General features: G+C 41.3%; 1 protein-coding gene across 1 annotated transcript in view; it reads left to right on the forward strand.

Moving 5' to 3' along the window:
- OTOGL (otogelin like) overlaps positions 1 to 15,048 on the forward strand; it is a 205,614-nt gene that overhangs the window by 99,840 nt on the left and 90,726 nt on the right. Inside the window, exons 33-39 of the mRNA XM_066589295.1 lie at positions 1,989 to 2,015; positions 2,238 to 2,405; positions 5,933 to 6,211; positions 9,307 to 9,424; positions 9,567 to 9,646; positions 11,635 to 13,874; positions 14,401 to 14,578. Of these exons, the coding sequence (XP_066445392.1) occupies positions 1,989 to 2,015; positions 2,238 to 2,405; positions 5,933 to 6,211; positions 9,307 to 9,424; positions 9,567 to 9,646; positions 11,635 to 13,874; positions 14,401 to 14,578 (3,090 nt within the window). The remainder of the gene's footprint in view (positions 1 to 1,988; positions 2,016 to 2,237; positions 2,406 to 5,932; positions 6,212 to 9,306; positions 9,425 to 9,566; positions 9,647 to 11,634; positions 13,875 to 14,400; positions 14,579 to 15,048) is intronic.

Raw genomic sequence — 15,048 nt, forward strand, 5'->3', positions numbered from 1 at the left:
GCGAGCGCGGGATGAATTTTCGGGAAGGGCTTAAAAATATAAGCCCTTACCTGAAAATCATCCTAAAATGTGTAAAAAGTAAAAAAAAATATATACTCACCTTGTCCCGGCTGAACGATGTTAGCCCATTGAATTCAATGGAGTCGGCAATACAGCCAGCTCCATTGAAAGCAATGGGCTGCTGGCGATCGCACAATGAATTTTTGGGAAGGGCTTAAATATATAAGCCCTTACCTGCAATTCATCCAGAAATGTGTAAAAATAAAAAAAATATATATACTCACCTGGTCCCGGCAGACGGAGTTCAGCGCGGCAGGCCTGCAGTGGGTGTGAAGGGGGTGTGAGTGAGAGCTGCCTCTGATTGGCTCAGCTCAGCTGTCATTCAGCTGAGAGCTGCGCTGAGCCAATCAGAGGCAGCACTCACTCACCCATTCATGAATTCATGATTCCTCACGGATCATATCCATTAGGGGAGATGAAATGACGTACCTAAGGCCCCCGGATTTATCTGCGAACCTTACCCGGCATCTGCGCACGCGCCCATCGCCACAATAGTGGACGCATACTAAAAAGCTGCGGGTTGTTGGGGTAATTTAAAATCTCCCCACTACTGGCTACCCAACAGAGCCGAGAGTCTGGAAATTTCACAGTGGGCTGTGGTACGCAGTTCTTGGTCACGTGATTGCCGTTATCCAATGGATAACGGCGATCACGTAAAACGTTTTAAAAAAAATTTAAGTTTCACCTCTTGTCATGGATCTGAACACACATTCTGCGATTCTTCCTCCACATGCGGAAATCAAAAGTGATTTCCGCTCGTGCACGTGGAGGAATCACTTAACATTGCATGATATATAGACAGACATTTCTGCGAAATTCGCGGCGGGTGTCTGGCTGTGAATTCTGCAGGAAAAATCCATATGGGTATACTAAGGCCCAAGTGCATTGGGCCTTAGTAGTATTAATGAAATGTAGTGGGGAGATTATTAAAATTCTGTCACTGTCCAGATACTTGTATGTTACACATTGCTTCATCACATTTCATTTTTTGCTAGTTTTCACAATACAATTATAAAGTAAGCATCTGAAACAGGTTTAGGGTTCATTCACATCAGTGTTCACTGGAAACCAAACAGATCCCCATTATAGTCAATGCAGGAAAACAGAATCTTCTAATACTTATGTGAACAAGCCCTTAAGGTTATATAACATCCACTGCGGTCATTAACACAGTAGTGGATCAGTAGGTGTTAGACCTCATGTCCACGGGCAAATTAACATTTACAATCCGCAGCATTTTTCCTGCATGCGGATCTGCGCCCCATAGGGATGCATTAGACACCCGCAGGTAGTTAAATACCTGCGGATGTCATTTTTCCCTGCAGGTGCGGGTCCCGCGTGCAGGAAAAAATCCGGACATGCTCCATTTTAGTGCGGGTCTCCCGCGGTGACGGCTCCCGCAGTCTTCTATTGAAGCCTATGGAAGCTGTCCGGATCCACGGGAGACCCGCACCAGAATTAAAGTCTCCTGCTCCGGACGCTCCGGATCTTCCCTTCTTCGCGGCTTGATCTTCTCTCCGTTGCGGCCGGATCTTCTTTCTTCGGGCCGGTGGATGTGCCTGGCGCACGCGCGCGGCATGCAGCCAGCGTGCCGAGCACATCCGCCAGACCGAAGAAAGAAGATCCGGCCGCGATGGAGAGAAGATCAAGCCGCGAAGACGGGAAGAACCGGAGCGTGCGGAGAGGTGAGAAATTGTTATTTTCAGCCCTCATGTCCGCGGGGCAGGAGGGACCCACTACGGATTCTCCATGAAGAATCCGTAGTGGGCCTGATTTTCCCCGTGGACATCAGGGCTTAATGTTTAACCAAATTCTGATGATTGTCATAGAATAAATCATTATTATTTACACCAAGAGAATGCTGTATATTTTTATGATGTCTACATTGTTGTTCTATATTACATATATTCCCTTCTTATATTTTTCAGCTTATGATTGTGAATATTATAATCAAGGTAAGATGGGAATTACAGCCAATAAACACAGATGTTTTTACATACTCTGAACAGTTTACATATAGCTTTGAAGAACTTTTCATGTATACAAGGAAAGGGCTTATTACTGTTTTTGGTAGTATGCAGAATGTAAATGGGATCCAGACTACTGACTGTCATAAGGCAGTGATTTTCTTATTTCTATTCTTTTTTAACAAGTAATTTCATTTTATTCTTCTACAGGATTGGGTGAAGGTCCTTTCATCTTGTCTAGCTGTGGCAACAGTGAAATTGTACTAGGTGTGAATGTTACCAGCAAATACATATTCCCATTGCCAAGAATAAGTGCGCATGGAAATGTTTTGTTTAACTTCATGATAACACCTGGACTTTTCAGAGATAAAGACTTATGTGAGTACTCCAAATCCAAATATTTAAATAACATTGTTGCAAAAAATCCAGACAATTCTGTTAAAAATAACTCTATTGAATGAATGTGGTATTAACCGATCCGAGAAGTAGTAATAACACAGAGACATATGATTTAATGAATCAACTAATCCATGTACAAATGTTTTAGAATGCCAGCACAGTTTGTTTGGGCAACAAATAGACATATGACATTTTTGGCACACAGTAGCGCATATAGGCCATGCCCCATTCCCTGTGATGCAACCTACTGAAAAAAATGTCTGGAGGGGTCTAAAAGCATCATAGGTGTAGAACAAAGCATGTATGACAGTTTTCTCAAACAACCCCTTTAAGTATTTCTTCAAGACAAATTTAGTTCCAAAATGTTCTAATTGAAAAGAATCACTACCAAAGCTCAATAAATTTTGTTTCATGGTTCATGTATTGATCTAGCAAACTGTAGTATGTTAACCCCTTAATGACCAAGCCTGTTTGCGCCTTAATGACCAGGCCAAATTTTGGAAATCTGACATGTGTCACTTTTACATGGAATAACACCGTAAAGGTTTTGCATAGCCAAGTGATTCTGACATTGTTTATTCGCCACATATTGTACCTCATTTAGGCAGAAAAAATAGACCAATAGAATTTGTGTATATTTATTAAAAGCGCCAAAATTGGGAAAAGTTTGAAAAAAATCGTCATTTTTTCACATTTCCAACTAAAACATCTCAAATATGTGCAAACATAACGCAGAAATTTTTGATAAGATATATATTTCCATCTGTTTACTTTATTCTACGTGCACATTGGAAAAACTAGTTTTTTTTAACCATTTAGGAGACGTACAAATTTAACATTAATTATAAACATTTTGAGGAATATTTTATTTTCCTGCACCAAGCCAAGATTGCAAAGGCTCATAGGTGTCAGAATGATAGATACCCCCACAAATGACCCCATTTTAAAAACAACACCCCTTAATGTATTCACTGAGGGGGGTCATGAGCATTTTGACCCCACAGTTTCTTTTCGGAAATGAATGCAATTTAGACAAGAAAAAATAAAATTTCATATTTTTGTAGATACGTAATTTTAAACACAGGATTTTTTTCTATAATGCACATGAAAATGAGGATTTACACCCCAAAATGCATACCCCCGTTTGTCCTGTGTTCAGAAACATACCCATTGTGGCCCTAATCTTCTGTCCGTATGCACAACGGGGACCAAACCGAAAGGAGCAACCAGTGGTTTTCAGACCAGACATTTGCTTGAAGACGTTTTAGGCCCCATTGCCCACTTGCACATTCCTTGAGCGGCCAAAACGCGGAGGACCCTCACAAATGACCATATTTTGGAAACTAGACCTGTTAACGAATTCATGTAAAAAATTACGATTTTAATTTATTTATCAATTATGTCATTTTAAAAATATTTTTTTTGTACAGCAGACATATGAATGAAGACTTTCACCCAAAAATAAATACCCCTGATTGGCCCGTGTTCAGAAACATACCCATTGTTGCCCAAATCTTCTGTCCGTATGCACAACGGGGCCCAAAATGAAAGGAGCAGCGGGTAGTTTTTCAGAACAGACATTTTGCTTGAGGGTGTTTTAGGTCCCATTGCCGACTTAAAAAATCCTTAAGCGGCCAAAACAATAGAGAACCCCCACAAATGACCCCATTTTAAAAACTACACCCCTTAACGAATTCATCTAGGGGTGTACTGCGTATTTTGACCCCACCATTTTTAAATGAATCAAAGCAAAGCAGAAGGAAAAAATTTCGATTTTTGTTCTTTTGGCAAACGTGTCATTTTAAAAATAGGTTTTTTTGTACAGCATACATAGGAATAAAGACTTTCACCCAAAAATGGATACCCCCGTTTATCCCGTGTTCAGAAACATTGTGGCCCTAATCTTCTGTCTGGATGCACAACGGGGCCCAAACTTTAACTGTCTTTTAACTTTTACGTGATCATCATTATCCATTGGATAATGGCAATCACATGACTGAAGACCGCTCACCGCGGCCCCCAGTGACATCTCCAAGCTCTCGGCTACCTTTAGTTGCCAGGAGCAAGGAGATTTTAAATTTCCTCTTGCCCTACCCAGCTTCTGCGCTTGTGACTGCCATTTTGGCAACGGGCACATGCGCCAAAACTGGGGAAAGGTCCACGGAAAAGGATCCTGTCAGGGGACCTCGCCGGTGGCCTTGGTTAAGTAATTTCACCTCCCCTCACGGATCGGATTCCTGACGGGAGGTGAAAATTGAGCTTCTGTTTACTTTTATGTGATCGCCGTTATCCATTGGATAACGGCGATCACGTGACTGAGAAACGCGTACCATGGCCCCCCATGGCATGTCCAGGCTCTTGGCTACATTTAGTAGCCAGGTGGGGGGAGATTTTAAATCACCCCGCAAATCTGCGGCTTTTGTGCCTGCGTCCGTCATTTTGGCGACGGACGCGTGCACAGAAGCCGGGGTAAGGTCCGTGGATAAATTCGAGAGCCTTAGGTACCTAATTTCATCTCCCCTCATGGATTTGATTCATGAGGGTAGATGAAACAAACTTTTTTTTCTTTTTTTTACACTTTTTTAACTTTTTAAAACTTTTACATGATCGCTGTTATCCATTGGATAGCAGCGATCATGTGACCGGGAACCACATACAGCAGCTCCCGGTGACAGCTCCCTGCTCTCGGCTACTCATACTAGCCGGGAGCAGGGAGTTTTTGTAAATTTCCCGGGCCTCCCGGCTCTCTGCGCATGCGCATGACGTAATGCGTCTGGCTCGCATGCGACGACTGAAATCCTATTGAAATCAGTGGTTCCGTTTTGTCCCGTTATGTGGCCATGATTATCACTGCCGTATTAGAGGAGTAAAACATGTCCATGTGTTTTTGCCCTAATCCCTGCGCTCAGCTATGAGTACCAAATGTATTAAGAGGCCCAAGTCTCTTAATACATTTGTTTCATCAGGTGGCAACTCAGTGCGCTGGATAAAAAAGCTACTCCAACTAAGGGCCCTCTAAAACTGGGCCCCACTTACTGTTTGAAAAAGTAGCATCCCGCAGCCTAAATGGCTAAAAAGTTGCAGTTTTGGCACGTGTGAGAGAACTCAACTTTTGAACTCAGACATTAGTAAATAGGCCCCATTATAATTTTGTATTGTAGAATGCAGTAAAAAATAATACTAGCTAGATATAGATATAAAGTGTTACTATGAAATTGACTTAAAACTCCACTAAATTCACACATTCTTGACGTACGTTTGGAGATAGATTAAAAAGCTGCCACACTGACAATGATATTCCCAATTATGTATGTAGTACATTTAAAAATAACATATTTGAAATTCTGGAGTTAAGAAAAATGCAACTTAATTGAAAAAAATTAGCACTATAACAAGTTTAGTCACATAAATCTAAATATCACAGTTTTATGATACAGTTTTTTTCAATCAGTAATGTAATAATACAATTTCTTAATTAATTACTCTATTGTTCTCACTCAATATAGCGCTATCACTTGTATCCTTGGAGTCAGCGGAAAGACCAAATTACTTCCTATCTGTGCAAGAAAATGACAGTGTACGGCTGGAGCAGTGGGAAGCCAGTCCTACATTTCAAAGAAGGGCAACTTATTTTCACCACCAGGGTCTTTGGATTTCCGGTTACAGTGCCTTTGAATTACACAATAAAAAAGGGTTCTTTATTGTTCTTACTGCTACAGAGGTTAAAGTTTCCAAGTATGACAATTCTGAGGAATTTAAACTATCCAGTGGATTCAAGATTGAAGGTGAGCAGGAAATCCTTCTAATATCTGTCATCAGTAAATCCATTGAAGAAAGCTCAATTTTGTCTTAAAATGTTTGAAGATTATTCTTTAAAGGAGGTGTCAGATTTAGATTTCTCCAATTGCATACTCTTAGTGTGTATTCACATGGGCAGATGCACGATCAGTCCAAGAAACTCAGACTTAGGCTGGATTCAGACGAACGTATATCGGCTGGTTTTTCACGCCCAGCCGATATACGTCGTCTTTCTCTGCAGGGGGGAGCCTGGAAGAGCCAGGAGCAGTGCTCTGAGCTCCCGCCCCCTCTCTGCCTCCTCTCTGCCCTTCTGCACTATTTGCAATGGGGAGAGGCGGGGCAGGGCGGGGCTAATTCCCGGAACTTTTCATTGCAAATAGTGCAGAGGGGCGTAGAGGGGGTGGAGAGGAGGCAGAGAGGGGGCGGTTGCTCAGTTCCTGCTCCTGGCTCTTCCATCCTCCCCCCCCCCTGCAGATGAGGACACCGTATATCGGCTCGGCGGGAAAACCGAGCCGATATACGGTCGTCTGAATCCACCCTTATATAGCTCTTGTAAACCTGCGATTTTCCCTTTGGTTGCGACGTATTTTGCGAGAAAAACACATTTCATCACTACACATGAGATTTTCACACTCGCTTGAAAATCACATGTGCACGCAAGTCTTCCAGAAAACAAATTATTGATATTGCGAAAAAATAGGACATACTGCCCCCATGTAAATACATGCAAATAATGGGTTTTACTTCCATGCAAGTTTCGTGCATCTCGCAACATACAAAACTCAAGGTTGAAACAGCCAATTAGAGCATATGCATGTAATGGAGAGAAGTACTCTGATCCCTCCTAGATTAGCAAGAACAAAGTCTGATCAATGAGGGGTCTCATGATTCTGCAAGCGGGGGTCCCATGTCCCCCCCCCCTCTTCCTCATTGAAGACCTACTACACCCACCACCATGAGGAGGAGATTGAATGGAGCAATGGCCATGCATATGCGGTGCCGACCTTATAATTTTTAATGGGATTGTACAAGTGCTTTGCTATTTCCATCAGCCTAATGAAATGAATGGACTGGCAGCTGTGCATGCTTGGCCGCAATTCCATTCAATCTGATGTCACTGCAAGTGAGGGGAGCATCCTCGCAGTGATGAGAAGAGGGGGACACAGGTCCCTCAATCTCAGGATCGGTGGGGGTCTCAGCAGTGAGACTCCCCCCCCCCCACACACTAATAAGATGTCTATCACCTATCCTATGGATAGGTTATAAAAGTTAATTCTGGTACAACCCCTTTAAAGCAATTCTGACCTGCCATGCAACTTGTCCACCTTATACCTCTCTTCCATTAGGAAACAGCTGCAATCAGTAGTTGTAGTGTGTTGGCATATTCTAAAAGATATCTAACATAGTCTCAAGTCCACCTTTTGCCTCATAATAAGTGCTATCTCCCTTGCATGCTTAGCTATGCAGGTACAGGTGTATCTCGTCGACGACGGAACCTAGGGGTTTGACAGAGGGAACGGCCATGTCAGGCCCCAGCTGTTGATTGACTGAGCTGAGCGTGGAGGATTCTGCACTGCTGGCCATCCGCTAAGACACTGACAGTGGCCAGCAGCAGGCTGTGGAGACCAATGGTGACACTGCTCCCTGCTGGACTGGAGTCTCCAGTTCTGTCGATCCTGTCACTGTCTCCCCCTGGCAGGGTAGCATGTTCGCTCCCCACCTCCCGGATGCCATGCTGCCATAGGCGCTGAAGCTGGGCCCCTTCTCCCATGCCTGCTGTGACTCGTCCGTGTGCTGCTCTGCTGCCTCATCGCTCCGTCAGCTGTCTCCCCTGGGCACCCCTCCATGCATGCTCCGGCGGTCCACGCTCAAACAGTTGTCTCCCCAGGGCTCTCCTTCCATGCTGCGGTGCTCCAGTCCCGTCCATGCCTGCCACGCCTGGGTACGCCAGTGATCCCCTGAGAAACGCTGACATGTGTTCCCAGCCGAAATCCCCGCCGACGCCTCTCTCACACATGTGGCTGCTCCTGCTCCTCTCTGTCTTCCCTGAAGCTCCTGGATGGCCGCTGCTCTCTGCCCTCACTCGTGTGAAGCCAATCCACATGTTGTCCCAATCCATCACTGATACTTGTTTCCACCCATCCCTTTCAGTGGAGACAAGATACACCAATACCAACCATGCAGCTCTGTTTACCCAATTTGGCTGCTGTATATAAGCATAAGCTCACCAGGAGAAGTGTGCATTGGTAGCTGATTTCTATTTTAGTAAGGAGAAAAAAACTATTATAAACTAAAAACAACTAAACCTAGTGAGAGTGATTATAAAGTAACGCCAGATATATACTGAGGCATAGCAGTCTCGTAATGGAATTATTCCTAGTAGTATTGTAACTATTGTCACCTCAGTGTTGGTTTATGAAAAATGATCGGACAAACCTAATACTGAAGCACTTTTCTACCTTGTTCTATTTATGCAGTTACTAATTTTTTAACAATTCTCTGCTTATGTGACAGACAATGAGATAACTAGCAAGAGTACAAATCTCTGTTTATCTAAAATGATGTTTTATGCTGATAAATCCCTCGAAAAGACCACCAGTGGAACCCCCTCCTTCTAATTTGCTGTCAACTGCCTATTGTCAAATGAAATCCGTCTCTAGTTACAGACACCAAGACTGAAAAAAGAAAGTAAGGGTGGTTATTGTCTCATGTTGCCCATAAAAGTTCATGATGATGGGAAGGAGGAGGAAGCTCCTGCAGTGAGAGAGAAGCAGAGAGATGCACACAGAAATGCTGCTGCAGTTAATAGTGTTTGCTGTGTCACAGCTACTGAAATCATGTCTATACTGCTCAGTACTGCCCTCCATCCATCAGCTTAGGGAAAACTGAGAATAAAAAAATATGGACTGCAGAGGCGAAGACTGGTGAAAAATGCCAGATATAAGTTATATAATGGCCAAAAATAAATATTTATTCCTCATATATACACACATGGAAGCTTATTCTGAAAAGTCAGATAAGGGTTGAAATACTTGTTTTTAAAAGCTTCTCTGAATTTCAAACGAATTATTGTGTATTGCAGAGATTGCAGCTGCAGTTCCATACAGAAGGATGTGTGAATGGAGATATGAACCATGTGCCAGCCCTTGTGTTAAAACCTGCAGTGACCCTGAGGCCACCCTATGTTCTTTCCTTCCACCGTAAGTTAACTTTCACAGTACACAATACTTACTTGGATTTTACTTTACATGATCACTGACTTGCAAAATTATCATTTTTAACATCTTCTAAATAGGAAAGTGTATTTTTTTTAAGATTGTTTTACTTACCACATCTTTACAGTGTAGAAGGCTGCATTCCATACTGTCCAAGCCATATGATTCTTGATGAAGTTACACTCAAATGTGTCTACCCAGAAGACTGTGAGTATTCCAGCATAATACAACTTTAGCACTATATTGTGTCATTTGGCTACAAAGAATCTAAAATATTAACAAAGGATTTTTGTGTTGGCCTGTAAGTGTTTATACTTTATCATTGAACTAATGTGACTTAGATTCAGCAGAGCCATGATTTGGTTTGTTAATCCACAGTTTAACCCATTTAGGACCAGCCACAGTAAATTTACGGCGGCTGGTCCTGGGCTTAGAGCACCGCCGATAGTAAAATTACGGCTGTGCTTTAAGTCTCCTTCCTCTGCAATCAATCAGAGGCAGGAACAGGTTATCAGCTGTTAGTGACAGCTGATAACCCGGAGCAGAAGGCAGGAGGGGTTTTTATCCCTTTCTGCCTTCTGCTTTCCTGTTATACAGTGCTCAATGAGCACTGTGTGGGGAAAGTGAAAGTAACATGCACTTTCACTACGGGAGCCCGGGGGGAAGGGGGGTGTCATGTGACCTCCCGGGATTCCCTGTTACTGCATAGATGGAGGGTCAAACTAGGCCCTGGCAGCTCTGCAAGTGACTAATGTCACTACAGGGGCTGTTTTCCCCTGTAACTGGGGCTCCCATGGATGCCCCAGCTATAGTGGGAAAGTGTCAAATAAAGTAAAAAAAAAAAAGTGAATGTCCCCCAGAGGTCTTACATGACGTCATGGGGGACATAGATAGTAAAAAGCACAATTACATAAATAAATAAAATACAATTACAGAATAAAACAACAATACATACATTAGAGAGCAAATAACACAAAGCAGACGCCAACAAAAAACAACGCTGAATGCGCCCTGTAAACCAAAACCATACATACTCTATATTAAAAACGTCCGAAATAAATAGAGGAACCCATTACCATACTTTATTTTAGTGTAAATATAAAAATAATTTTTAAAAAATTATAAATGTTAAAAAAAATCATTTTTTTTAGCATTTTACCCCCAATAAAACTAAAAAACGAAAAAAAAGGCAGTGAAAAAGATATTAAAAAAATAGTCCTATATGTCACAAAAAAACACAGCAAAAATAAATTTGGTAGCTAAAGGAAAAAAAATAGAGCAGTAAAACCGTCACATGGGTAAAAATCCCTAAAAAGTGTCTGGTCCTTAAGGTACAAAACAGCCTGGTCCTTAACGGGTTAAAGGTAAACTGTCCTGAGATTCATGCTGCTTGAACCATGGGAAGCATGAACCTGGGACAGATTTGCCCTTTCAGCCCATGTATGTTTTTATACACAGAAAATAGGTAGTAGTGACAGCATATAAGGTGCAAATAAAACATTTCTTTATTCCTCCATAGTTTACATGCAACGTTTCGACTCCAAATGAGTCCTTTTCAAGCTTGAAAAAGACTCCTTTGGAGTCGAAACGTAGCATGTAAACTATGGAGGAATAAAGAAACGTTTTATTTGCACCTTCTATGCTGTCACCGCTACCTATTTTCTGTGGCTGAAGTGGACCCTGGGATCAGATCCTTTTGGTGACTGGGCATCATAAACCTGTCCTACCATATTGTGGTGAGGAAGCTGTGCTGCTAGCAAACTTCTGTTTATTGACCATGTATGTTTTTATAAACACAGAAGATTTAAAAAAAAAAACATCCCTAGAAGTTCGAGCTGGGCTGGAACAAAGTCAAAGAAGCGGGCCCCGCCAGGCTCTCCTTGCGCATGTCCTCCTCTTTGACTCAAAGCTTCGTTCCAGTTCAGCTCCAAGTCAAACTCCTAGGTATGTTTTTTCTGAAAGACAGTAAGGTTTCAGAAAAAAATATACATGGGTTGAATGAGCATATCTGTCCTGGGTTCATGTTGCCCATGGTTCAGTTAGCATGAACCTAGTGACGGGTTCACTTTAATAAAATGAGATATCAGTACATCATTGGTTATACTAATGTAATTTAATATTTAAGTGTATTGCATTGATTCAAATATATGCAATATAGTATTATTGACGTTATAAGTTGCAATTTTCTTTTTAAGGTGTCCCAGTAAAATCAACAACAGTTTTACCTTTTGCAACAAGGCCAACAAAAACCAGCCCAGCTACAACTATCGCTAGCACTACAATGAAATACCCAACAATGACATCTATAACTTCACCAGACTTTTCTGCCATGCCAACATCTGCTACAATACAGTCTTATATTGAGAGAAAAACAACACTTGAAGCACACATAAGATCTTCAATTCCAAGTATATCAGACAAGTATGAATCAACGTTTGAACTGCTTACACGCGACTTTGACAAAACAACACTAAGTACTCATTCAACTGGTCCTACTCAACAGATGACCAAAAAGTCTAGCCCTGAAATGAGGGAAGGTTCTTCAACAACTTCTGAAACATACACATCTTCAGTTAAAGATGCAACATCACCTCAAACAGTAACATCCTTTGCATCCTTGACAACAATACCTCCAAGAGAAGCTGCTGATACAACTAAGACGCCAACAAGAATGTTGGGTCAGTTTTCAGAAGGTCTATTTCAGTTGACTACAAAGGCAGTTACAATGCTGCCATATTCATCAATGACAGAGAGTAATGTTTCCTCAGTAGCCACAGATACATCAGCATTACCAATGCTGTTAAATTTTACATCACAAATGGAAACAAGCACACCATCTGTGTCACTTACTTCAAATGTGGTCACGGCTCCTTTAACCACTTTAGAGAAAAAAGTCTCTTCCACAGCTAGTTCCATCAGTTCCGAAAAGCTGCAAAGTAGCCAGTCTCCTCAAACAACCTTTAAGATAACCTATGGAAAACAATTAACCAGCCTTTCGCTTCATACGTCTTTATTAAATGAAACTGTTTCTTTTTTGCCTATCTACACTGAGCACATCAGTACATCTGGAAGTCTCACAAGTCCATTGACATCAACACCAGTTCATCTGTCTTCAGCACTTACTCGAATACTCACAACTTCTATTCCTACTTCAACATCTACTCCAGATCTACACCAAACAACAAAATCTGTATTACAAACAAAAATGAAAGAAGAACCTTCAACAATGTCAACAAATGTATTTACATCTGAAAAAGCTCTAGTGACTTCAGTCTCTCTAACTACAATCAGTGTGTCTACAACTCCATCCATGATAAGTCTAACAACTGCACAGATGTCAAGCACACTTTCAGATCTTACTCTGCCTCTTCAAAATACCACATCGATAACAGACATAGGGACTACAGTAGGTTTCTTAGAGTCTACTGAGTCAACTAGGCCAACAATTACAGTTAGTACAAAAGACTTTACAAAGACTTCCATAAAACACACAACGTTGTCTACTACCAATGCAACTCTTATCCAGACTCCGCCTGTAACTCTGAGCACTAAAAAATTCCCAAAAAGTACAGAGCCTTCATTAAAAACTTTAACTACTATTAAAGAACACTTGGGTACAAGCATCCCTACACGAGAAGCTCCTACCAGTAGTATAGAAAGCAGATCAACAGATCATACAATTTCAACTACACACTTATTTGGTGCAAGTTCAGCCACTAGTCCTTTTATGAAACCAGATGGAACTATTAAAGTAACTGTAACACATTCAAGTGAATCTTCCACTTTATTGCCGAGAGAGAGTTTGTTTACTACTTTGCTGCCTTCTGTAACTTTTGACACTTCATCGCATACTTACGGAAAAGTCACAGATTCAACAACTAGCTATTTAGAAAAGTATAGCACTGCTATGTCAAGTACTAAGCATCTGGAAACACCAGTGGAACATACAACTAGGAGTACAACAACAGAACCATTGTCCATATTATCTACAGTTGGGACTACCAATGGAACTACTTTGAGTGTTACCACGTTTAACGAAACTACCCAAACAGTCCATGTCACTGACAGTTTGATAAGTACTATAAAAGAAAAGCCATCAACACTATCTATGGAATCTGTGAAACAAAGCACCTTTGACATTACTCAACCAGAATACACCTCTTTAGTAACTAATACAACATTTACTGATAAGACATTGACCGAATCTACCCTTCCATCCCTGGGAACTGTGGAACCTTCATCTAACTTTACAGAACTGAAACAGTTAGGAACCACATTATCCGTGCATACATTATCTGATTCATCTGTCTTGCCCTCTACCACTGAAACCATGAGCTCAGAAACAGCAACTGAGTTTACATTGAATCTTACTGCATCAACAGATTACTATTCATTTGGAACCATGATACATACTAGTGGCTCTCCTGAATGTATGGTAAGTGATAGAATCTACCTGGATAATGAAATAGTTGAATATTCATGACCTCTCATGATGCTCAATGCAATGCTTGTTTTGCATGGTTTAATAAGTTGGGTTGTTTGGAAAATAATAAAAAAATTAAAGATGGGATTAGCAGGAGATTAGTAAGTACATTCTTTCATGTTTCTGCTATCCTTAGGCTCCATCCACATATGCACAATGTCCTTTGTTCATAAAGAAAACTACGGCACAGTGTTGGATCTTTCATGTCATGGTTACTTATGGTGCACAATCTACTCCATTGATTTTAATGCATCTCTCAGGGTCTTCTTGCTTTCAAATTGGAAAGAACTGCCCATGGAGTATCTGATGGCAGTGGAGACAGGGCCTTATTGTTTCACAATGACCATACTTGCCTTCCTTAAATGTCAAGAACTCTGGGCTGCATATATATATATATATATATATATATATACTAAACAAAAACAATAAAAAACCCAAACTAGCCTTTCTTATATGATGTATGTATTTTCTTTTATAGCCAAGGTATATTGAGCCATTGGATCCATGCAGCCAGTATGTTTGCATCAACATGGGATGGATGCTATATAATGTATCAAGTAATTGTCATAAAAATGTGGAGAAACCTGATTGTGGCTTTCGTGGGATGCCTGTTCAAGTTAACAGTGACAGCTGCTGCCCAGAATGGGAATGTCCTTGTAAGCTATTTTTTTATTATCCCTATAATTATGTGTTTAGAGCTTTTGCACTATGCTGCCAGTTTGTGGTGTGCTTGTGTTTTGTCATGTTGTGCTTTCTAATGAAATACCCTATATGGAATCCCTAAAAGGAAAACTTTGTATAGCTAGTTTCCTGGTTGCATTAGGCTGTTATGTGAGTGTTACTATCTTGGTGCCTTTTTCTTTTTGATTCAAATAAATTTTATTGGATATATTCAAACAAGTAAAGGTTATGTTTCAATCATTGCATTAGTAACAAAGAATCTTTTAGTGGCAACTGTAAAGAAGAAAGAACAGATGAGGGAAGATGGGGGAGGGGAAGGTGTAGGGTAGAGGACGTGCCTGTCACCACCGCCTTGATATGCTAATAGCTAACACTCAGGGTTAGCTCTGGCATCTGTCCTCCACCCTTCTCCCCTACTTCAGTCTAGAGATTGAGACGAGGAACT

This window comes from Eleutherodactylus coqui, chromosome 2 (assembly GCF_035609145.1).
Source record: "Eleutherodactylus coqui strain aEleCoq1 chromosome 2, aEleCoq1.hap1, whole genome shotgun sequence".
In the NCBI taxonomy this organism is placed as follows: Eukaryota; Metazoa; Chordata; class Amphibia; order Anura; family Eleutherodactylidae; genus Eleutherodactylus; species Eleutherodactylus coqui.